Here is a 23,280-nt window from a genome sequence, read left to right as displayed (position 1 = left end):
AGGAATGTGAATGCTCATCTTGTTAATTTATTTTAAATCAAGAGAACACCAAAATAACAAAAACGAAGAACTCCCGAACAACAAAACAGTCTCGTCATGCTCACACAGGCAAAACAAGAAACAATCTCCCACCACACTACACCAAACAATTACCCATATATAGGACTCTCAATCAGAGGCAACGAGAAAGCACCTGCCTCCAATTGAGAGTCCAACCCCCCATAAAACTACGCATAGAAATACCACAAACCAGAAAGAACATAGAGATACAAAACATAGAACATAGACCAAAACCCGGAAATAATAAATCAAACACCCTACTACATAAAACACCACCCTGAACCACATAAACAAAATACCCTCTGCCACGTCCTGACCAAACTACAATAACAAATAACCCTTATACTGGTCAGGACGTGACACACACTCCATATTTTCAAGCATAGTGGTGGCTGCATCATGTTATGGGTATGCTTATAATCGTTAAGAACAGAATGGAGCTAAGCACAGGCAAAATCCTAGAGGAAAACCTTCTTCAGTTTGCTTTTCACCAAACACTGGGAGATTAATTCACCTTTCAGCAGGACAATAACCTAAAACACAAGGCCAAATCTACACTGGAGTTGTTACCAAGAAGACAGTAAATGTTCCTGAGTGGAAGAGTTACAGTTTTGACTTTTATCTACTTGAATGGCATGACCTAAAAATGGTTGTCTAGCAATGATTATGACAGAGCTTATAGAATTTTGAAAAGGCTAATCGGCAAATGTTGTGGAAGGAGCTTTAGCCTTGTTCACATTCGCAGTTCGAAGTGACTCAAATCCAATTTTTCTGCATATCCGTCTCGAATCTGTTCTTGTTCTTGTAGTCTGAACAGCCAACAAACATGGCTTCCTATGGCTTCCTATTTCGCAACAAAGCATCCTTCACTCATGCTGCCAAACATACCCTCGTAAAACTGACCATCCTACCGATCCTCAACTTTGGCGATGTCATTTACAAAATAGCCTCCAATACCCTACTCAACAAACTGGATGCAGTCTATCACAGTGCCATCCGTTTTGTCAACAAAGCCCCATATACTACCCACCACTGCGACCTGTACGCTCTCGTTGGCTGGCCTTCGCTTCATAATCGTCACCAAACCCACTGGCTCCAGGTCATCTACAAGACCCTGTTAGGTAAAGTCCCCCCTTATCTCCGCTCACTGGTCACCATAGCAGCACCCACCTGTAGCACGCGCTCCAGCAGGTATATCTCTCTGGTCACCCCCAAAGCCAATTCCTCCTTTGGCCGTCTCTCTTTCCAGTTCTCTGCTGCCAATGACTGGAACGAACTACAAAAATCTCTGAAACTGGAAACACTTATCTCCCTCACTAGCTTTAAGCACCAGCTGTCAGATCAGCTCACAGATCACTGCACCTGTACATAGCCCATCTATAATTTAGCCCAAACAACTACCACTTCCCCTACTGTATTTATTTATTTTATTTTGCTCCTTTGCACCCCATTAACTATTTTTTTACTTTGCACTTTCTTCTACTACAAATCGACCATTCCAGTGTTTTACTTGCTATATTGTATTTACTTTGCCACCATGGACTTTTTTTGACCTTAACCTCCCGTATCTCAGCTCATTTGCTCACATTGTACATAGACTTATTTTTCTACTGTATTATTGACTGTATATTTGTTTTACTCCATGTGTAACTCTGTGTTGTTGTATGTTGTCGAACTGCTTTGCTTTATCTTGGCCAGGTCGCAATTGTAATTAAGAACTTGTTCTCAACTTGCCTACCTGGTTAAATAAAGGTGAAATAAAATAAATAAATAAAATAAATATGGAATCGGATATTTCAAGCAACATTTCCAACCACCTTCGTATGTGGTTTGAAGTCAGATAAAAATCAGATTTCTGGCCATGTGACTTTTGTCTGAACGGTCAAATCGGATTTATTTGCCCTCAAGTGGTTTTTAGACTGTTATTCGGCATATTATGTTCCTTGCTAGCTACTCACTATGTTGACAGTTTGATAAGAACATGTGGTAGCTAACTAGCTTGTTAATTGTTTACAAAGAAATTAGTGAATGTGCTAGAAAGCTAAACAGCCACCTAGATAACTAGTTGACTGCTGTGGCTAGTCAAAAAGGACTTGTTTTGAAAGTTGGATTATTTTATGAGGCTTTAAAAGTGTTTTCTTACAGTATGATTCTTAACATTCAAAGCAACCGGATAACGTTCATGGCAGGCATTGTTGTCACCTTAGCTTGTTACATAACTTCTAAGTGATAGGACGCAGGAGCACCACCACCAATCAGCCTACACCACTGAACGAACACACACTCGTCATTACTATGACAACTAGCATGGCCTTGTCAGCAAATGACTACTGTCTGAACACACACAAATCTGATTTGGTCACTTGTAACTTGCTGTTTGGATAGTCAGTGGTCCAAAATGGATTTGAAAAATAAAACTGACTTGAAAATGAAAGCCTGCAATGTGAACAAGGCATTAGAGACTTACCCAGAAAGACTCAGTTGTAATTGCTGTCAAAGGTGATTCTAACATGTATTGACTCAGGGGGTCCTTACTAAACATATTGCCTATTGTGTCATGTACAGGGATCTGAGATCAATAAATTCACAAAATGTCTGCCTGATAATTGATTTAATATTTTCAAACTACTGTACATTTTCTTATGAACCATTCCACTGATCATGAAGTAGTAGAGGGGTTATTTTCAATTTATACAGTGTATCCTTTTCCTGAGGAAGAATACATGTGTTTCCGCCATTTTCCTTCTTTCAGACACGTCCCCTCTGGGTGAGCTTTTAAAGGATGGACTCGTTATACTCCAGCATCATATAGGATAACATGTTATAAAGCGACTACAGGTCTCCTATGCAGGATAACATGTTATAAAGCGACTACAGGTCTCCTATGCAGGATAACATGTTATAAAGGGCCTCCAGGTCTCCTATGCAGGATAACATGTTATAAAGCGACTCCAGGTCTCCTATGCAGGATAACATGTTATAAAGGGACTCCAGGTCTCCTATGCAGGATAACATGTTATAAAGGGCCTCCAGGTCTCCTATGCAGGATAACATGTTATAAAGGGACTCCAGGTCTCCTATGCAGGATAACATGTTATAAAGGGACTCCAGGTCTCCTATGCAGGATAACATGTTATAAAGGGACTCCAGGTCTCCTATGCAGGATAACATGTTATAAAGGGACTCCAGGTCTCCTATGCAGGATAACATGTTATAAAGGGACTCCAGGTCTCCTATGCAGGATAACATGTTATAAAGGGCCTCCAGGTCTCCTATGCAGGATAACATGTTATAAAGGGACTCCAGGTCTCCTATGCAGGATAACATGTTATAAAGGGACTCCAGGTCTCCTATGCAGGATAACATGTTATAAAGGGACTCCAGGTCTCCTATGCAGGATAACATGTTATAAAGGGACTCCAGGTCTCCTATGCAGGATAACATGTTATAAAGGGACTCCAGGTCTCCTATGCAGGATAACATGTTATAAAGCGACTCCAGGTCTTCTATGCAGGATAACATGTTATAAAGCGACTCCATGTCTCCTATGCAGGATAACATGTTATAAAGGGACTCCAGGTCTCCTATGCAGGATAACATGTTATAAAGCGACTCCAGGTCTCCTATGCAGGATAACATGTTATAAAGCGACTCCAGGTCTCCTATGCAGGATAACATGTTATAAAGCGACTCCAGGTCTCCTATGCAGGATAACATGTTATAAAGGGACTCCAGGTCTCCTATGCAGGATAACATGTTATAAAGCGACTCCAGGTCTCCTATGCAGGATAACATGTTATAAAGGGACTCCAGGTCTCCTATGCAGGATAACATGTTATAAAGCGACTCCAGGTCTCCTATGCAGGATAACATGTTATAAAGGGACTCCAGGTCTCCTATGCAGGATAAGTGTGTAATAGGAATTTCCAGTTGAACAAAAAGAAGAGCAGTCGTAGGTAAAGTTCATCAAAAATCTATCTGGTTTAAGTTGCAAAAGAGAGACACCTCCAGCACAGAAGCAGAGAAAATGTAAAGTGTCTGCTTGATAATTGTCCCCTCTAGGCAAGCCTGCTCAGAGGATGAACTCTAGTATTCAACAGCATGGATAATATGTTTTTAAAGGATTCCTAAAATATTAAAAGGGGAATGGGCCTAAATGGATGAGCACAAGGTCATGTTGCACCAATGGCAATTATATATGAGATATAACCAGATCCCACCAGATCAAACAGCATCCACTCAGAGGAACAGATAATGAAAACCAGTCCCTTCAGGTCCCCTATGTTTTTCTCAGAGTGGTGTCCCAGTGATAGTAGTTATGTTCCTATCACAGTATAGACACTTCTCTTACAGTCACTAATGAGTCACAATAAACCTTTCACCCTCGATCCCTGTTTATTGAAGATGAAATCTCCCATCATTCATGTCTGTATTATCTCATCTACCAAAGAAGGAAGCATCTCTTATCTGTCACATTGTGACTATATACTGTACAGATGAGTAACACCAAACCACGCAGTGAAATGGAAACATGTCTTTCTTGAATTAGAAAATGCGTATTTATGTTCAGCTGAATAATGAAAATGAGTTTGGGCCAATTAACAAGAGCAAATCAGTCTCCTCAGTTTAGCTTTAGGGGATGACATTTATCACAAGCTGCAAATTGATATAAACATTTCTCTACTCCCATTAGGATGTTATTTTCCTGAACAATAACTGTGTATGATATAAATACTATTTTGTAGCCATAATTTCATTCTTTCAATAATATATTGGATAGTCTTCCCTTGATGATAAGTGCTTGAGCTGCTGCTACAAAGATAAATGATGCATTTCCACCAATTACATCATGGCTATGTGCTGTAATGCTGTGCTGTAATTTTCAGTTCCACCACCACAAAAGCTCTTTTAATTGCATGTTTAAGACAGAAGTGACTAGCTGTCCTTTAAAGCAGTATGATATACAACTATTTCATTACACTTAATGTCCTGGAGTGATTTAAGCAATCTAGCGATGCCCCTGGGATGCATCTCCCTCTAATTCCACAATCTCATAGTATTAGTATTATTATGATTAGCCACAGTGTTTTTCAGAAGTAGTGTCCTCATTCTAACTCAGGTCGTTATGATTCCTGTTTTAGCACCCTGCCTGCACCAGCACCTCCTTCTCTGACTTGGTAAAGCGTAAACAGATGGCCCTGTACCATAGGAGATAACAGCACATCACAGCAGATGGCAGTCTGAAGGGCACAGACCCCAACATCACCATACTGAGGATAGACGGAGGAGAGGAGGGACTGAACCTTGGGGTAATGATCTTACACCTCAAGTCCCTCTCCTCCCAGTGTCCCTAAGGTCCAGTGAGAGGCTTTCACATAGCACCCTAGTACAAACTATACAATTAATCGATTAATTTAAGTAGATCGACAGGTTTTGGAAATTGGGTCATCTTTATTCATAAAACCTATAGCAAATTCACGACAAAAAATACATTTGCATATTAATTGATATTGGCATACACATTCGAATAACAATTTCAGACAGCAATATTATGTTTGTATGAAAATCTTAGTGGGTTTTATTAGTAACTTCACGTAATTGTCTGATATGGAATGTTTTCACATGGAGCGTCAACTCTGGATCTGTTTTACTTCGTAATGCATCTCCATGGAAATGATTATGACTGAAATTAAACATATGGCAGCTGTCAGTAGAAAAGGAGGTAAAAAAATGATGAATTATGCATCTTTGATGTTACTCTCATTAAATACACAGACAGTCGGGTAAACAAGAGTCACAGATAGTACGCTAGGTCTATTTAAAGGACTGACCAGTACAATAGTGTAAGTGGAGTTTTTTTGTCACACAACACAATGCCACAGATGTCTCAAGTTGAGGGACTGTGCAATTGGCATGCTGACTGCTGGAATGTCCACCAGAACTGCCAGAGAATGTAATGTTGATTTCTCTACCATAAGCCGCCTCCAACATTGTTTTAGAGAATTGGGGGGAAGGGGTTCTAAGGAGTATTTTTGTCTGTAATAAAGCCCTTTTGTAGGGAAAAACATTCTGATTGGCTGGGCCTGGCTCCCAAGTGAGTAGGCCCTATGCCCTCCCAGCCCCACCCATGGCTGCGCCCCTGCCCAGTCATGTGAAATCCATAGATTAGGGCCTAATCAATTTATTTCAATTGACTGATTTCCTTATATGAACTATAACGCCATAAAACCTTTGAAATTGTAGCATGTTGCCTTTATATTTTTGTTCAGGATATATATAATCTTACAAACAAAAGCATTGTATTCTTTGAAATGTATAAAGGCTTTTGGAAGCCACCCATTATCAACACTGAAATATCCCCTTATTGCTACTGTATGTTGAGAGCATAGTAGTGACCACTTGTCTCCGATCCCAGACGGCTCTGTTTAACACAGCTGTCAACATGTTCACTACTGAGATAGTCCTCTGCTCTGGCTGTGGGCTACATCTCAGCTTCACTGTGCCAGGAGATAGGGGAGGAGGGGGGCATAGACTCTCTGCTGGCCTGGCTGGCACTCTGCCTCACTAGGCCAGATGGAGGGCATCAGATCCTGGGCTGTAATATCTGCCACACCATTCACTGGAGCACTGCTGTCTACCAGCCATATCCTACAGTACAACACCCTCTGGAGATAAACACCGTCTACCAGCCATATCCTACAGTACAACGCCCTCTGGAGATAAACACCGTCTACCAGCCATATCCTACAGTACAACACCCTCTGGAGATAAACACTGTCTACCAGCCATATCCTGCAGTACAACACCCTCTGGAGATAAACACCGTCTACCAGCCATATCCTACAGTACAACACCCTCTGGAGATAAACACTGTCTACCAGCCATATCCTACAGTACAACACCCTCTGGAGATAAACACCATATCCTACAGTACAACACCCTCTGGCAATAAACACTGTCATTATGAGAGCTTGCTCATGATCTCCAAGTTGCTCTGATTGCCAGTGTGATAGTTGTCAGAATAGTTCCTAACAGTCCAGCTGGCTTTTATGGGTTTGACATTAGGCTGATAAACAAATCTTTACTCTCCATCCTCCAGCAGGGTCCTGCTGCTGCAACTTGGGAGTTGCATTTCCAAAACAAAGACTTGTTTTTCAGCAACATTCTCTGAATTCATTAATCGTCATCAAGCATGTTTTCCATGAATAACTTGCCATTACCTGTTACCCTAATAAGGTGCATCTGAATCAACAAGACAAAGTGACACTAATTTGATATGGATTTGTTAAATACCAACAAATGGGGCTTGATTCCTAAACACAACGAACCTGCATGTGACTTTCAAAACCACCCCTGAATGTATCAGATCTACTTCACCACAGGGTTGTATCAAAGCAATAATTATCTTCAGCAGTGATCCATTACCACATCGCTTCCTTGTTTAATCATATTAACAGGTTTGCATGGTTAATGCCCATCGTCTATCAGCGTTAGGTCACATTATCTTTGTTAATGTTTGTCTACTTTAGGGTAATAACATTCCTGTGTCAGTGAATGGAGCCCTCGCCTGTCCTATTACATCAGGATGGTGTTGCAACTCAAGGTTGAGTGTCAGTAGCTGACAGATTAAAGTCAAATTAACCTATTTTAGTGTATGCGCTACCTTACCTTCAGTAGAGCAACGCTTACAAAATAAGTGAAGCATACACATTTGTAAATAGGACTAGTTGAGTGGTAAGAATAATTTCTTTTGGACAATGTTTGAGGAGTTGCACATCCTCTCCAGATAACACTGTCTGGGAGCTGAAAGGCCTCATTCACAGGGGAAGAAAACTAAATGTGGAACATTTTCTAGCAGAACTTGGAAACAGGAGTTGAAAGAGAATTAAAATCACAGATAAAGTTTGAGCACAAATGCAAGTCCCCTTTGGCGCGAGCAATTAAAATAAGCTTCAATCAGCCCATGGATCCATCTCCAACTGGCCTGACCTCACTTTTAATGCTTATTTGGATTGGATACATTTTAGAAATTCATACTTGTACAACATTTCAAAAAAGTATCTGTGTGCAAAATATGAACATGGATAGTTTTACAGTACAGCATGTTCACCAAGACCTCCCCATGTTGGCCCTAATGATCTTTCCCTATATAAAAACATTTCACCATCGCAGTTTGTTACAGTACATTAGGAAATCATACCTTATGCTTGAAAAATAAGTCTAGTGATCTCAAACCTAGCCTACTGATAACCAGTGAACTAATGGAGTTGTTATGTGCGATTTAGAGGTGGAGTCAAATTCCTGCCGTTGAAATTTACCATCAACATTCAGAAATCTGAAATGCTAAGACAATGATTACACCTAAAAACCCTGTATTGTAGGTTAACCATATGCTAACGCTTAACTACCTAAAGTGCCAATAGAAGCTGAAACAATCTAGTTATAGGCACTTGCCTAGAATGGAAACATCCCTTATGAACACAGCAAAAATGAATCCCTTCCCTCCTAAATAGTTCATTACACAAAGCATCATGCCATCCCTTTAGATTTAGTCCCTGCAGTGAGGTAAAGGAGGTGTTGTTTGAGGGTCTGTGCCCAGGTTTGCTGCTGGCCCAGCTTGCAGAGCAGCAGGCTGTGCTCAGAGCTGTTGTACAGGTTGTGGTCCTGGCCTGGGTCTTCCTCCAGGAGGTACAGCTCCCCACCGTGCACGTCTGACAGGTTAACCTGGAAGCTAGCTGGGTCGAAGCCCGCCCACACAGTGAAGCGATAGTCCCAGGAGCGCAGAGAATAACCCATTATTCGGATGTCCTTCAGGTCGGGCAGGTCTGAGTTCTCCTGGGGGGTGTCGGCGGGCCGGGGGTACTGGCTGAAGGCAATGGCCTCAGACTTCTTGCTGTTGTCATTGTTGAAGGTGTAGGCCAGGTCGTGTCCCTCGGTGCAGAGCTCCACGTGGAAGGAGTTGTCGGGACAGGGGAGTGGGGGCTTCAGCCCAGCCAGGACAGACACAGTGGGGAAGAGATCTACCAGCTCGTTCACGTTGCTCACTGTTCCTCCTGTGGAGAAGAGTTAGTGTGAGTCCCAGCACCACAAGCGATAGTCTACTACATTATATGGGGAATAACAATGTACATAGGCTGCCTGTCTAAATGCAGGCTAATGCTGATATTTTTCACCAATTGCCATTTTGACCAATGAGATCAGCTCTGAAAAAGATATGTGATTGATCAAAAGCCCAATTAGTGGGAAAAATATTAGTATTGTGTAAACGCAGCCATAGAGAAGCACAAACTTCTGGCAATAATCTGTCCTGGGAGAATGACTGGCAGAAACAGAAGAATAGAGTGTCTCAAAGGTTGCATTTACACAACCAGCCCAATTCTGATATCGTTTTCACTAATAGGTCTTTTCACATCAGCTCTTTTTCCAGAGTTGATCTGATAAGTCAAAAGACCAATTCCTGAAAAAAATTGCAGAATTGAGATACCTGTCTAAATGCAGCCCATTTACTCAATTGCATACTCCTCAGAACCCATTGGATGAGAAAGCCAGAGGTCCCTCCCCTCTGCCAATGGGTTTTGAGAAGATGCAAGGAGTATGCAATTCAATCTTCCTAATGGCTTCCTCTCCTTCACTACCACTGATGGGAAGAAAAAAACTGGATTGGTTTCCACCATATTGCCTTCATCATCATCACGTCTTGCCAGATCAGTGATATAAAGTGCAAGAGGAATGAAAACTAGTTATAGACTCTAGGAGTGTATAGACTCTAGGAGTGTATAGACTCTAGGAGTGTATAGACTCTAGGAGTGTATAGACTCTAGGAGTGTATAGACTCTAGGAGTGTACCTTGTGTGAAGCGATGCGGTGTTAGGCCAAACACATCCATGTAGGGGAAGGTCTCGTCCTCTGGCCAAGGACGGACTGCAGTCATACCTGCTACGTAGAACATTAGTGGAACGCGAGTGGCCACGTCAAAGTTGCTGTATTTGGCCCATTCTCCATGCTCCCCAAGTGACCAGCCTGTAAGAGAAATGACTCCTATTACAAATACATACCTAAACACCAACGTATTTAAACAAGACTAACATTTAATTATCGCAATACAACATGCATAAACAGTTCATAGTCAACATAAGGTTTGAAGGGATCCAAGCTTGAGGCTGGTGAAGTCTGTCAACTCAATGTAAAGGCAGAATTTGTGTTGTCACAGCCCCATCTAGTGGACAAAGAACTAAACAAGCAATTTAACTGTTGCCACACTATTATAGGCTAGACAGCAATTTGATGTAGGCAGCAGATTTCACATCTCTACAGTACATAATGTATTGAAACAGAAGGAAGAGTTGACTTACCATGGTCAGATGTAAAGACCACAACAGTGTCTTCAGCCAGGCCCAGATAATCCAGAGTATTCAACAACCGACCCACTTGGGAGTCCATGTACGACACAGACGCATAATAGTGCTGTTGAATCTGGAGCTGAATCCAACATTTATGGTATATCAGTAATACATAACAGTATGCAACCTGCTGTAGTATAATATGCTGCTTCTACCTGTAAATTATTGTGAAAACGTTTAAATAGCTCAACATTTATCTGCATCATATCACCTCATGTAACAGATTGGAAGTAAAGAAATCCACCAGTGGTGCTTCAACCATCTATAGCCACATTAAAAACCATATAGAAAAGATACCTTGCTCCTACAAATCATGAAACTATACCTAACCAACCTGGAAATCCTTTGGGATTGGCCCATATGGGAAGCTGATGTTTAGAGCTTGGACATCTTCCCGTTTCCTGATGTCAGTCCAGGGATTGTAGGCCACGCTGGGGAGGCCTTTAGGAACATCAGGGTCTGGAGCCAGGCGCATCTTCTCCAGGGGATAGAGTGTCAAGAACTCCTAATACAGAGTTAGGCAATTTAAAAACGAAATTACAGTTCACGAGTGCAAAGGCAGTCTCATCAGTATGTTTCAAATCATATCTACATTTATTGAGAGATTCGTATTTATTGCTCATCTGTCATGGTTTAACCCAGCGTATTCCAAACTCAGTCATCAGGACTCCAAGGAGTGAACGTTTAGTTTGCCTTACCACTACACAGCTGATCCAAATGATCAAAACTTGATATTTGAGTCAGCGGTGTAGAGCTAAAAACAAAACGTGCACCCCTTGGGACCTGAGGACCAAGTATGGGGAACCCTGGTTTAACCGCTCCTGGTGTTATGAAGTCAGCCAGGCAACTGCAGTACCTGTGGGATTCTGAAGGGAATGTGAGGTTTGTGGAATCCAACAGCCAGAAAGAAATTCTTGCCAGAATCCCTTGTGGACTTGAGCAGCCTGATGGCCTCCTCTGTGCTCTCCATGTCTGGCAGTGTCCCAAGGGGGGTTTCAGACACATTAACTGAGCACAGCAGGTTGGCATGCAGTTTGCCATCACTGCCCTTGCAAACCTAAACAAAGCAGTACATTTCATTCATGCTAAACATTAAACCTTTCGGGAATTTGTTAAAATGCATGAGAAACATCTTATTAGGCAGTTAAACTAGACATAATACACAGAGGGCTCAAATCAGACAACATGCATAAGCATCCATAGCCATTTAGCTTAAAGTGTCTGTATACCAAATGGAATCCATTCACTAAAGTAAATAGACTATTCAGTATACCGACATCATTTAAGCCATATATGGCTAAAGCATCTGTAGACTAGGGAGTTATGGCAGCAGTCAAGACAAACACTGACCTTCATATTTTCATACTTGAAAGAGGGAGGATGATAAGGAGGTACAGACCAGCTGTACGGGTAATCATCCGAGTGATTAGAGGCTATGCCTTCAGCACAAAACACAGCGATATTAGTATTAAGACGACATGGGAAACTTTGATAAGATTCTTTGATGATTTGAAACTTTGCTTATTTTGTGCAATAAAGGGTTTTAAAACATTAAACACTGAGCACACAAGATAATTGTTACAAATTTCTCAATGTAGACTTAAGAATTCACCAACCACTAACATATTAACTAGGTCTAAGACAAACGGCAGGTTGGCATTTATTGGGATGAATCTTGTCCTGGCGGCAGCTCTGCTGGTTGGTCACTAGCCACAAAGTCAGATTTGAAACCTAAACACGCTACTAACCTTACACCTAACTTTCAATTACAGTGGGGCAAAAAAGTATTTAGTCAGCCACCAATTGTGCAAGTTCTCCCACTTAAGATGAGTGGCCTGTAATTTTCATCATAGGTACACGTCAACTATGACAGACAAAATGAGAAGAAAAAAAAAAAAAATCCAGAAAATCACATTTTAGGATTTTTAATGAATTTATTTGCAAATTATGGTGGAAAATAAGTATTTGGTCAATAACAAAAGTTTCTCAATACTTTGTTATATACCCTTTGTTGGCAATGACACAGGTCAAATGTTTTCTGTAAGTCTTCACAAGGTTTTAAACTGTTGCTGGTATTTTGGCCCATTCCTCCAAAACAGTCTGGAGACTGGCTAGGCCACTCCAGGACTTTGAAATGCTTCTTACGAAGCCACTCCTTCGTTGCCCGGGCGGTGTGTTTGGGATCATTGTCATGCTGAAAGACCCAGCCATGTTTCATCTTCAATGCCCTTGCTGATGGAAGGAGGTTTTCACTGAAAATCTCACGATACATGGCCCCATTCATTCTTTCCTTTACACGGATCAGTCGTCCTGGTCCCTTTGCAGAAAAACAGCCCCAAAGCATGATGTTTCCACCCACATGCTTCACAGTAGGTATGTGTTCTTTGGATGCAACTCAGCATTCTTTGTCCTCCAAACACGACGAGTTGAGTTTACCAAAAAGGTATATTTTGGTTTCATCTGACCATATGACATTCTCCCAATCCTCTTCTGGATCATCCAAATGCTCTCTAGCAAACTTCAGACGGGCCTGGACATGTACTGGCTTAAGCAGGGGGACACGTCTGGCACTGCAGGATTTGAGTCCCTGGCGGCGTATTGTGTTACTGATGGTAGGCTTTGTTACTTTGGTCCCAGCTCTCTGCAGGTCACTCACTAGGTCCCACCGTGTGGTTCTGGGATTTTTGCTCACCGTTCTTGTGATCATTTTGACCCCACGGGGTGAGATCTTGCGTGGAGCCCCAGATCGAGGGAGATTATCAGTGGTCTTGTATGTCTTCCATTTCCTAATAATTGCTCCCACAGTTGATTTCTTCAAACCAAGCTGCTTATCTATTGCAGATTCAGTCTTCCCAGCCTGGTGCAGGTCTACAATTTTGTTTCTGGTGTCCTTTGACAGCTCTTTGGTCTTGGCCATAGTGGCGTTTGGAGTGTGACTGTTTGAGGTTGTGGACAGGTGTCTTTTATACTGATAACAAGTTCAAATAGGTGCCATTAATACAGGTAACGAGTGGAGGACAGAGGAGCCTCTTAAAGAAGAAGTTACAGGTCTGTGAGAGCCAGAAATCTTGCTTGTTTGTAGGTGACCAAATACTTATTTTCCACCATCATTTGCAAATAAATTCATAAAAAAATCCTACAATGTGATTTTCTGGATTTTTTTTCTCATTCTGTCTGTCATAGTTGACGTGTACCTATGATGAAAATTACAGGCCACTCATCTTTTTAAGTGGGAGAACTTGCACAATTGGTGGCTGACTAAATACTTTTTTGCCCCACTGTAGGACCAAAACAAACGTTTGTTTATGCATTTTTTACTATATAGCCAATTTTGACTTTGCGGCTGGCCAATCTAACAGAAACCACTCAACCTTCAGGAATAGATTCATCCCAATAAAATGTCAACCTGCTGACAAAATGTCTAGGATCCTTTTACCTGGGTGAAAAACCTTTCCAACCGACATGGTAGTGTAGCCCTTTGACTTGAAGTACTGAGGGAGAGTGGTGTAGTTCCCCGCATGCACTCTCCAGTAGGAGTTAAAGTCATATAACCGGGTTGTGTCAGGTCTACGACTTGTTAATAAGGAGGTCCGACTTGGTCCACACACTGCTTGCTACAAATTGAATGAGAGAGACAAAAATGGGACATTAATTTATATAGTTACAATCACTGGTAGAAAATGAATTGTCAACTAAAGTAGGCTTGCGCTACAGCGTTAAATCACTTGTTTGTTGTAGGACTACCTGGGCATATGCGTTGAGAAAGACATTACTTTTAGAGGCAAGTTGATCAATGTTCGGTGACTTTACAATAGGATCCCCGTAGCATCCTAATGTTGGTCTCAAATCGTCAGCCATGATGAAGAGAACATTGCGCCTAACTAAAGAAAAACAAATTAGTCAAGGTTACAATGGCTGCGTTCACAGACAGCCCAATTCTGATTCATTCGCCACTAAAATTGGTCTTTTGACCAATCAGATCAGGTATTTCGCAAAAGATCAGAATTTGGCAGCCATAATTGCCCCGCCTTAAAAAAATACAAAAAAAAATCAGCTACAACGAAGCAAGCTTTGAACAAACGCCACACATTGGGCAACATGACTAAAGTTGTAACAATGTTACTGATCAATAATACGTTCTCACAGACGCCTTTCAAACCTCAACAAGAAGCGATCTACTATAAAGGTTTTTGAAGAGTGAGTTACCTGTTTTTGCAACAACGTCATGAGAGAATCTAAACAGAATCAGGACGCAAAACCATTTCTGGACAGACAGAGACATCGTGAGGCAACAGCCTCTCCAAGCTAAGAAAATGGTAAGCTAATGATGCTCGTGTGTGGTCTATAAAGGTATTGCATGGACATATATATATATACACACACGCGACAACTAATCACTGTGTCAAAACAATGATTGCATCGTGTCTGCTGAAATACCTTCCTGGTGAAAGGACCTCCCCTTTGTCTATTTCCATTGGTCGTTGGAAAGTCTACGTCATGCTCTGAAACCTAGACGCCCCGCCTTTATTTATGCAGTTGACAGGTAATCCTGTCCTTTTCAATATGCACAAACTTATTCTATACAAATAAAATCAGTGAGTAGCTAACTTTCCATCCAATTGGCGACTGATTTTCCTGAGAATATTCTAGAATCCGCATAACAAATTCGGCATTTTTCCACCAGTGGTGTGTTTCCACAAAATGGACTTGTTGCAGATACAAATCAGTGAATGATGACGTAATGCACGCGATGCACTTTTTCGCTTAAATTTTCATGTACCGAATAAAAATCTAAAACTCAATGTGTGTCCATCGCATTTTCAAACTCTACCGATAGTTTTGTCACAAAAACACATACAGATGCAGTGCGGGTAGGCTGTCTACATTAAGAGATTATTATGGATAAGGCGGATAATATTTGTATTTGTCAAACGGCAGTCAAGCATCGATCATCATGTCACCAGAATAAGACCCTTATTGGAAAGTAGCATCAAGCGCATCATCATGCACTTTCACCACCCTGTGAAGTTCATCATAATTGATTTTATCTGTAACCTAATAAACGGCATGGTTTCCCGGGTCGTAGTGGGAGGACTACACACCATATCATCTCGAGACTCACGAAATTTAACGTCGATATGATGGTTATTGTGTCAGTTTTTGCGCTAAAGTCGTTTTCACCTCCATTTCCCACATAATTCATTTGGACCATGGCTGGGAAGACAATGGGAACGGCTTTGGGCTGATGCAGGTTGATTTGTGTGCATATGTTGTTGATTGTGTGAGAATGAGGAAGCAGACTTTACCAAGGGGATTTCTGTTGAAATCTGGCAGGTTTTAATAGCATCTTCCTATTCTTCTTTTCGATCGTAGTATAGGCTATTCATTCATATTACATTACATTTGATAATTGCTCCATGGAGCTAGAAAAATAACATTTCATGATTTTGAATAGCAGTGATGCTATAATCAGTGGCTTGAATTGTATTTTAGGAAAGCATTAAAAAGTGATTTGATTGATTTATAAATATTGTCTTTCCCGAGGATCCAGGCGAAATTCCCAGCATGGCCCAAGGAGCACCAGCTGAAAGGTACCCATTGTCTCACCCACCACTCTACTCTGTAGTTTGATAGAAGCAGTGCTGGAAAAAGCACTCAATTGTCATACTTGAGTAAAAGTAAAGATACCTTAATAGAGAATGACTCAAGTAAAAGTCTAAAAGTATTTGGTTTTAAATATAGGCCTACTTAATTATAAAAAGTAAATGGAATTGCTAAAATGTACTTAAGTATCAAAAGTAAAAGTATAACCCATTTCAAAATCCTTATATTTAGCAAGCCAGACGGCACAATTGTATTTTTATTGACGGATAGCCAGGGGCATACTCCATCACTCAGGCATAATTTACAAACGAAGCATTTGTGTTTAGTGAGTCCGCCAGATCAGAGGCAATAGGGATCCCAGGGATGTTCTCTTGATAAGTGTGTGAATTTGGATAATTTTCCTGTCAAAATGTAAAAAGGTACTTTTGGGTATCAGGGAACATTTTCTTTTCTTTGGGAAGGTAGTGAAGTAAAAGTAGGAAAAATATAAATAATAAAGTACAGATACCCCCAAAAAACTACTTAAGTACTTTACACCACTGGATAGAAGTGACGAGTTACATGTTTGTTGTGTGTGCAAATGCATGGAGACCTGGCAAAAATCTATTGTCTGTGTCTTTTCAGGTGGGATTTCCAGATCCTACTCCCTACCACTTCCTAGTACTTTTCTTCCTACTGTAGGCCTTTACCACCTGTCCTTGAGTCTGCCTATGGTGAAAATATCTCCATCTCTTTCTAGCACTGCTGAGTTTTTAGCTAATTGCAATGACTGATGTGTGGTTGTTTAGTTGGACTTAGTTTACCTGCCTGTTAGTCTCTTTGGATAAAATACTATGTCAAATTGCTAACATTTAAATGTAGAATACATGTATTCTATCTATTTTACGAATAAAATCATCATGGAAATGGTGTGGTCAAGTTGTATAATGCATAGATTTGTCAAATTTTCAGCCAGAATCCTTTAAGATCCATACAAAAAACTACCACTAGAGGGCATTGCTGGCCATATATTTAACCCATCAATTCTCCTAGTTCCCCAGCACAGATTATACACAGTGTTTGATTTGGGCAGGAGCTCACTGGACCTGAGTACCTGTACCATTTATAGAATATTAGCTCAAAAGTACTGATTATCTATGGACAAAATTATTTGACCAGAAAATCCGTAAATACATATATTTTTTTATACAGATGGAATTGAGACATGTCATACAAAAAGCAATAGCTAGGAACGCTAGGGGACCGTACACTTTAAAATGTTGCATCTTTGACTGATACTGTAGGCCTAAATTGTTAAATTATTGTTTGGGGTAAATTGTTTGGTTAATTTTACAGTTTATATTTATCTAAAGAAAATTCCCAGTGAGTCAACTGGTGCACACAATTTGTCGACTTTCGCGGACGGCATGGGCGGTACTCCAGTGCTTCTGCGGGCTAGTTGAAGACACGAGACCTCAATGGGCCAGATATAATCATCACAAATCACCGCTGTCTTCTTGACTTTGATGGATGACTGCGTACTCTGAAATATATAACTCAGTTTGTAAGTACCATTTTCTTTCAAGACGAACTTGGAGACAATTGTTTGATAGGCGAAGTTTCCATATGGTTCGCTCCAGTTTTCTAGTTTGCTTTGTGTTTGATTCGCAAAAAGCCTATTGAATTCAGTTGACCGTTTCTTCAACTTTACCGAAGCGATGTTATTGAATTATACCTCACTTGAAGAAACTCCTGGGACATAATTCGATGTTATCTTTAGTTTGCGACTCATTATCCTCTTAAATTTATTTAAAACTTTATTTTTTTTGGTGATGGTGATGAGTGTTTTTGCTGTTTCAATAGGCTGTGGTCAATACAATTTAGTTCAGTTGCTTATTGCCAAATAGCTATCTGGTATGATCAGTCCATTAATAACGTTATATTCCTTATTAGAATACAAATAATAACGCCCCATCATTTTTAAGGGATATAAAATGCTATTCACTGTTGCCAAGTACCTCAACTCCTCCACAGAGTTGAGCGCATAGGCTACTAGAGGTTTTTTTAACGGTTTTTTAATGAGCCTTTACATGATACTTAAATGTACATTCTTAAACCCTCACCATGTACCTATGTTTGACCTCTTGTTGCATGCCTTTGTTTACTGAAAACCATACTTTTGAATAAAACCTTAATCAAACACAACCACCGACTCAGCAAGAAAAATAAATGGTTCCAATCGTTTTTCCACCATTCATTCATATTTCCCATAGGGGATTTTAGAAACACTTCAAATAAGGTCTGTGTCTCATGTAGGCTTACCCTGGCGTGACGTTTTGATTACCATTAGTTTTTCTGACCATAATGGCATGAAGAAAGCCTATTGGCTTAGGTAGCTGGTCCACAAAGTTTTTAATAGGGGTCAGTTCTCAACCACACCCATTCGACCAGTAGGACCAACCAGATTGAGCCATGGCACTATTTCCATGTTTTCAATAGAGGATATCGCTAAGAGCACAACATTTAAAACAATTTTTTTAAAACCACAATTAGTTGATTATCACCATGCAATTAAACCCTTCAGATAAATACCTTCTCGTGTGCCCTTAAGGCCCACATGCTGTGCAGCAAATGATTTGGAATGGAAGGAATGCCTTGTGAAAACAGTAACAACTGTAGGTTAAAGGCAGACTAGAGGGCCTTTAGCAGTTTCATCTAGCAGTAAAACCCAGCAGGATCCCTTTTCACGTGGAGAGTGGGATAGCAGAGTGGGTCGCTTCAAGGGTCAGCTCTAAAAGGTTTCCAGCACCATGAGAAGATAACCAGGCCAGACAGAGAGGACAGTGTGTTGCTGCTGTATAGACATCCCTGTCTGTCCGTGACACATTCAGCCTCCCACCCAGCATGGCTGGCTCCCTAGCTCAGTTCTACAGTATCATGTGTTTGTTATTTACAGTTCTGCTGCATACATGGCCTTAATTAGAGTTGATTAGAGCCAGAGAGATCGCTGCTCGTAGAAGATGTGTTCCAGATGTGAGCAGGAATTCCGAGCGCTTTGTAAAGAAAAGAAACAGTACTCTGCAGGGGTTAACTAAAGAAACCTGAGTCAGAGCAAACTGTTGAGGGGATGAGGGATTGAAGAGAACAGGGGGAAAAGGGCCTCCTGCTCAATCATGGGCAAATATTTAATTCTTCAGAATTCAACTTTATATAAGTAACTATAGTTGAAAACAGTATGTTATTTTACTCTGAATTTCAACTACAGTATCTTGGTAAACCACAAAGTTGAGGACAATCACAATGCTTGATATTTGCACTGAGAAATGATCTCCTGAACTAACTCCAATGCCCATCCTGTCCTTCTCACCATCGTTAGCTGCTTTACTTTCTCAGTTCTGAGCAAAGCAATAGGTTTCTGTGGGGGCAGTTGAAAAATGGTTCAGGAAATACCACAAAAAAAATCAAGGAGTAAAACTGACAGACATTGCTCTTAGCTTTAAAAACAGAGGGATATATGTGTTTTTTGAAATTAGTCCACATATAGTTTGTATGAATTGAGATTTCCCATGTGTGACAATCTACTCGGTGTCAGGTAGTCTGTCTGGATGTTTCAATACTAAGATGGTGGCTGCTTGTGATTGCTGTCGGTGTATAGAAGACACCAGATTGTATACATTGAGTTGATAAGCAAAGTCTATTGATTCTAATGATGTATTTGATCAATTATTTGTTATCACCCAAGTCATATTCCTTTGGAATGCCATTAAGTAGAGTAAATGCTATGGTAGCGCTGTGGTTACTCTCTGACACAGGCTTCTAATGTGTTTACACTTTCAGGATGAGGGAAATATTTCATTTTGAAATGGAGTCTCGGAGGTCTGGAGCTAATAGAGTTTGAGTGGATTGTTTACGTGAACACATTCTTTATTCCCAGGAAAAGGGCTCCACTTGGATAGATTCCAAGCAGATCTGGCCATTTTGGTTGTATTCTGATCCAGCTTTACCAAATCCTTCACAGACCCTGATCTCACATAGAGATGTTCAGTTAAAAACTTTCCGACTGACTTGAGTTATTCATGAGTAAAAAGTTGTATTAGTTTCATTTGAATATTATTGTAGTAAAAGGTTTATTGTTAGCATTTTGCCATAACATACTTCTGGGCAATTCCATGGTGACAGAATGATGCCAAGACTTAGATTTTTCACTTTAAAATGTCAAACAAAAACCACTGATTGGAAAGTTAAACAATACAACTCTATGCACAAGGACAACTGTTAACAAATCCCACAGAAAAAGTTACAAAAACACATTTTACTTGAACAGTGCAGATGGAAAGTTTGGTAACAGAATGACGGTTTGTGCTGTTTATCTGATAATTAGGCCTTATTATCCAACCTGTTGATCAGTAGCCCATATTGATTTTCTACTTAGTCGTCCATATGAATTGACATCACAACATGAATGACACAAAGGTTGAACCATAGTTAGCCATAGTTAGAGGTTAAGATTTAGACATCTGTTGTCTGTGTTGACTCTGACTCTATGGCAGGGTGGTACTCTTGGTTGGGCAGTTTTGTTTTTCAGATGGGGATAGGATAGAGTTCCTAGCCAGGACAATCCTCATGTCTCCTCACGACACCCCCTATCTAATTATCACAGACACACGGGTCAGATCGGCTGGAAGTAAGCTGCCTGGTTGAGACAATAGCTGCAGGCTGCCGCTCGGGATTAGGCTAATGACGGGGCAGGGAGTGGGAGGAGGGAGGTGGAGATGGGTGGGAAAAGTAGCTTGGGGCTGGCTGTTAGTTCACACTAGTGTCCTCCCACTGTAGGCAGGTCACTGGGAGGGAGGGCGGGCAGGTATCCTCAAAGTTAGCTCTGTGTCTTTATTGTTGTCTTTCTGCCGTTCTGTCTTAATTCATGTACATGAAGAAGAGGGGTGTTTGTGTGTAGTGGACTGGTGGCCTTTAACGTTGCAGTTGGGGCTTGCACAGGGACTCTTCCACTTGCCGCCATCACTCAGACAAGCTGGGAAAGGGTGTACTGCCTGCTGTATCTCTTGAACATTCCCAACTAGAAACCATGGCTGGATTTTACGGCTGCTTGCAGGGAAAGAAGTAAGTCTGTTCTCTCTGCTTTTCTGGTTCGACTTGTTTGATATCCTGGCAAGGTATGAAGACAGAGGAAATACATCTATCGCCAGAGCATTTATCTGAAGTGAACATAGTCATGTATGCTATTTGTCCCTGGCAGTCTTCTTAATGTACATGGCATGTGTACATGTGTCTTAGAGAAGGGCAATAGTTATGTTCTGGTTCTGAACCCTAATATCAGGACACAGTAGGCCTGCATTGATTCTGCAAGTCATAACATGAACAAATAGTTAATTTGAAACTAAGACCACTGTTGTAGCCTCGTGGACTAGATTGTAAATGCACTGTATAGGGGCTGTTTATTCGCAGTGTTAAAGAACCATCTCCCCCTTTATCCTTCTGTCTCAAGACATTAAAAAGACAATAAAAGCTTTATTGACCCCTCACTCAGTTCATTGATCAAATGTGAGAAAGAGCCAGACAGCCTTTTTTTAACTGTGAACTGACCCACTTAGTAAGTCAGCCTGAACGGGATCAGCTCTTCTCCCCCAGAGTGAGTAACTGACTACCACGGTTTATTCACATCCATCCACATCCCAAACATCCATTTCGTGGTTTGTGTCTGTCAGCTGTCCCAACTAAGTTCCTCTTAGCAGCAGTCTGGCTAAGTAATGGCTTTCATGTGACATCTTGTACACAGACTGACTTAGAAATGGAGAACATATGACATACAGTATGGATGAGTACAAAACATAACATGCTAGTGTAAACAGCTTGGCACAGATGTGTGGGTCACCTGCACCGTTTCACATGGTTCTCGTTTAAACAGTCATCCTTCCTTGATATTGGACTGTAAAAGCCTCACTTTTTCCAGATGGAACTTGTCTGATCTGGTTTAATCCTCCTTGTCCTACAGAACAGGGGTAAGGAAGGCTGCGTTGAACTATGCTATACTACTAACACCAAAATGTTTATTTTTCCTCTTGTTGGATTAATATGTTCAAGCTAGATTAATGCATTCACGCATGTTAAGCCCTGTTGCACACAACATCATGTGAGCGCAACACACAGAATGTCTTTCTTGCTACACACAACTCGTATTTGGGACAGATGTGTAGCCTAACCCTTCCGTACAGAATGCACCCTTGATACAACTTCTAAATTCAATAAGCTTTTTTTTTCCAAAGTCTGACTTAGTCACTCCTCTCATTTAGAAAGAGTGAGGAGAGGAAATTCCATGGGTTTGTGGCTCTGGTTCAAGACAAACATTAAGGTATGTGAGGTTTTACTCAACAGCTGAAAAAAAACTTAGGAAAAAAAACTGTGCTGTGATGAGCAGACCATCCACTTTGGATATGCAGCCTCATATATGGGGGCTCCACCCAATGAAAAGTGTTCACTCAGCATAGCAGAGAATGGTGGGTTAAACCTCCAATAAAAAAGACAGCACATCCTTCTTTGATATCCTGAAAGTCCGCCCATTGTAACTACTCTAGGAGTTCTTCCTTCCAGGCAGCTGTGCCCTGCAGTAGCCTTGTCCTGGGTACTGTGCTTCTCCTGTTAAGTTTCATTGGAGCTCCTGTTTGGTTGCTGTGATCATCTTGTATGTTCTGGGGAATCGATGATTTACCCAGATTGCATTCAGTTTGGACATCTTTATGTAGGGCTACTGGCCTACTACACCCACTACTAACGAACTACACTGCACATCATCTACGGTGCCTTCAGAAAGTATTCAGACCCTTTGACTGTCCACATTTTGTTACGTTACAGCCTTATTCTAAAATAGATTTTTTTAATTCACTCATCAATCTATACACAGTACCCCATAATGACAAAGCAAAAACATTATTAAACCCTGAAATCTAACATTTACATAAGTATTCTGACCCTTTACTAAATACTTTGAAGCACCTTGGCAGTGATTACAGCCTCAAGTCTTCTTGGATATGACTCTACAAACTTGGCACACCTGTATTTGAGGAGTTTCTCCCCTTCTTCTCTGCAGATCCTCTCAAGCTTTGTCAGGTTGGATGGGGAGCTTTGCTGCACAGCTATTTTCAGGTCTCTCCAGAGATGTTCGATGTCCGGGCTCTGGCTGGGCCACTCAAGGACATTCAGGCACTTGTCCCGAAGCCACTCC

General features: G+C 41.0%; 2 protein-coding genes across 14 annotated transcripts in view; one reads left to right on the top strand and one right to left on the bottom strand.

The window, feature by feature from the left end:
- Positions 1 to 7,477: 7,477 nt before the first annotated feature.
- On the bottom strand, positions 7,478 to 14,764 carry ids (iduronate 2-sulfatase). The gene is made up of 9 exons (XM_029771483.1): positions 14,667 to 14,764; positions 14,205 to 14,341; positions 13,897 to 14,074; positions 11,811 to 11,899; positions 11,317 to 11,517; positions 10,795 to 10,965; positions 10,413 to 10,539; positions 9,907 to 10,080; positions 7,478 to 9,113 (listed from the first exon to the last, which is right to left on the bottom strand). Exons 1-9 carry the CDS (start codon positions 14,740 to 14,742, stop codon positions 8,590 to 8,592), a joined length of 1,677 nt encoding a protein of 558 aa, XP_029627343.1. The 5' UTR covers positions 14,743 to 14,764; the 3' UTR covers positions 7,478 to 8,589.
- The window catches only part of LOC115205469 (uncharacterized protein KIAA1211-like), a 30,091-nt gene continuing 21,447 nt past the window's right edge, over positions 14,637 to 23,280 (top strand). For 4 of the 13 annotated variants that reach the window (XR_003880622.1, XR_003880623.1, XM_029771472.1 and 1 more), the window contains exons 1-2: positions 14,676 to 14,776; positions 16,005 to 16,051. Coding sequence is in view for 7 of the 13 variants with exons in the window: in XM_029771472.1 (XP_029627332.1) it covers positions 14,774 to 14,776; positions 16,005 to 16,051 (50 nt within the window). In the remaining 6 variants the exon portion in view is untranslated. Of the gene's footprint in view, positions 14,777 to 16,004; positions 16,052 to 17,363; positions 17,608 to 20,883; positions 21,162 to 23,280 lie in introns of those variants that run through there. The other 9 variants (XM_029771476.1, XM_029771475.1, XM_029771479.1 and 6 more) reach the window with 6 other exon arrangements.

This window comes from Salmo trutta, chromosome 13, assembly GCF_901001165.1.
Source record: "Salmo trutta chromosome 13, fSalTru1.1, whole genome shotgun sequence".
Classification (NCBI taxonomy): domain Eukaryota; kingdom Metazoa; phylum Chordata; class Actinopteri; order Salmoniformes; family Salmonidae; genus Salmo; species Salmo trutta.
The sequence above is the reverse complement of the archived record's forward strand: the minus strand, read 5'-3'. Positions and strand labels throughout refer to the sequence as shown.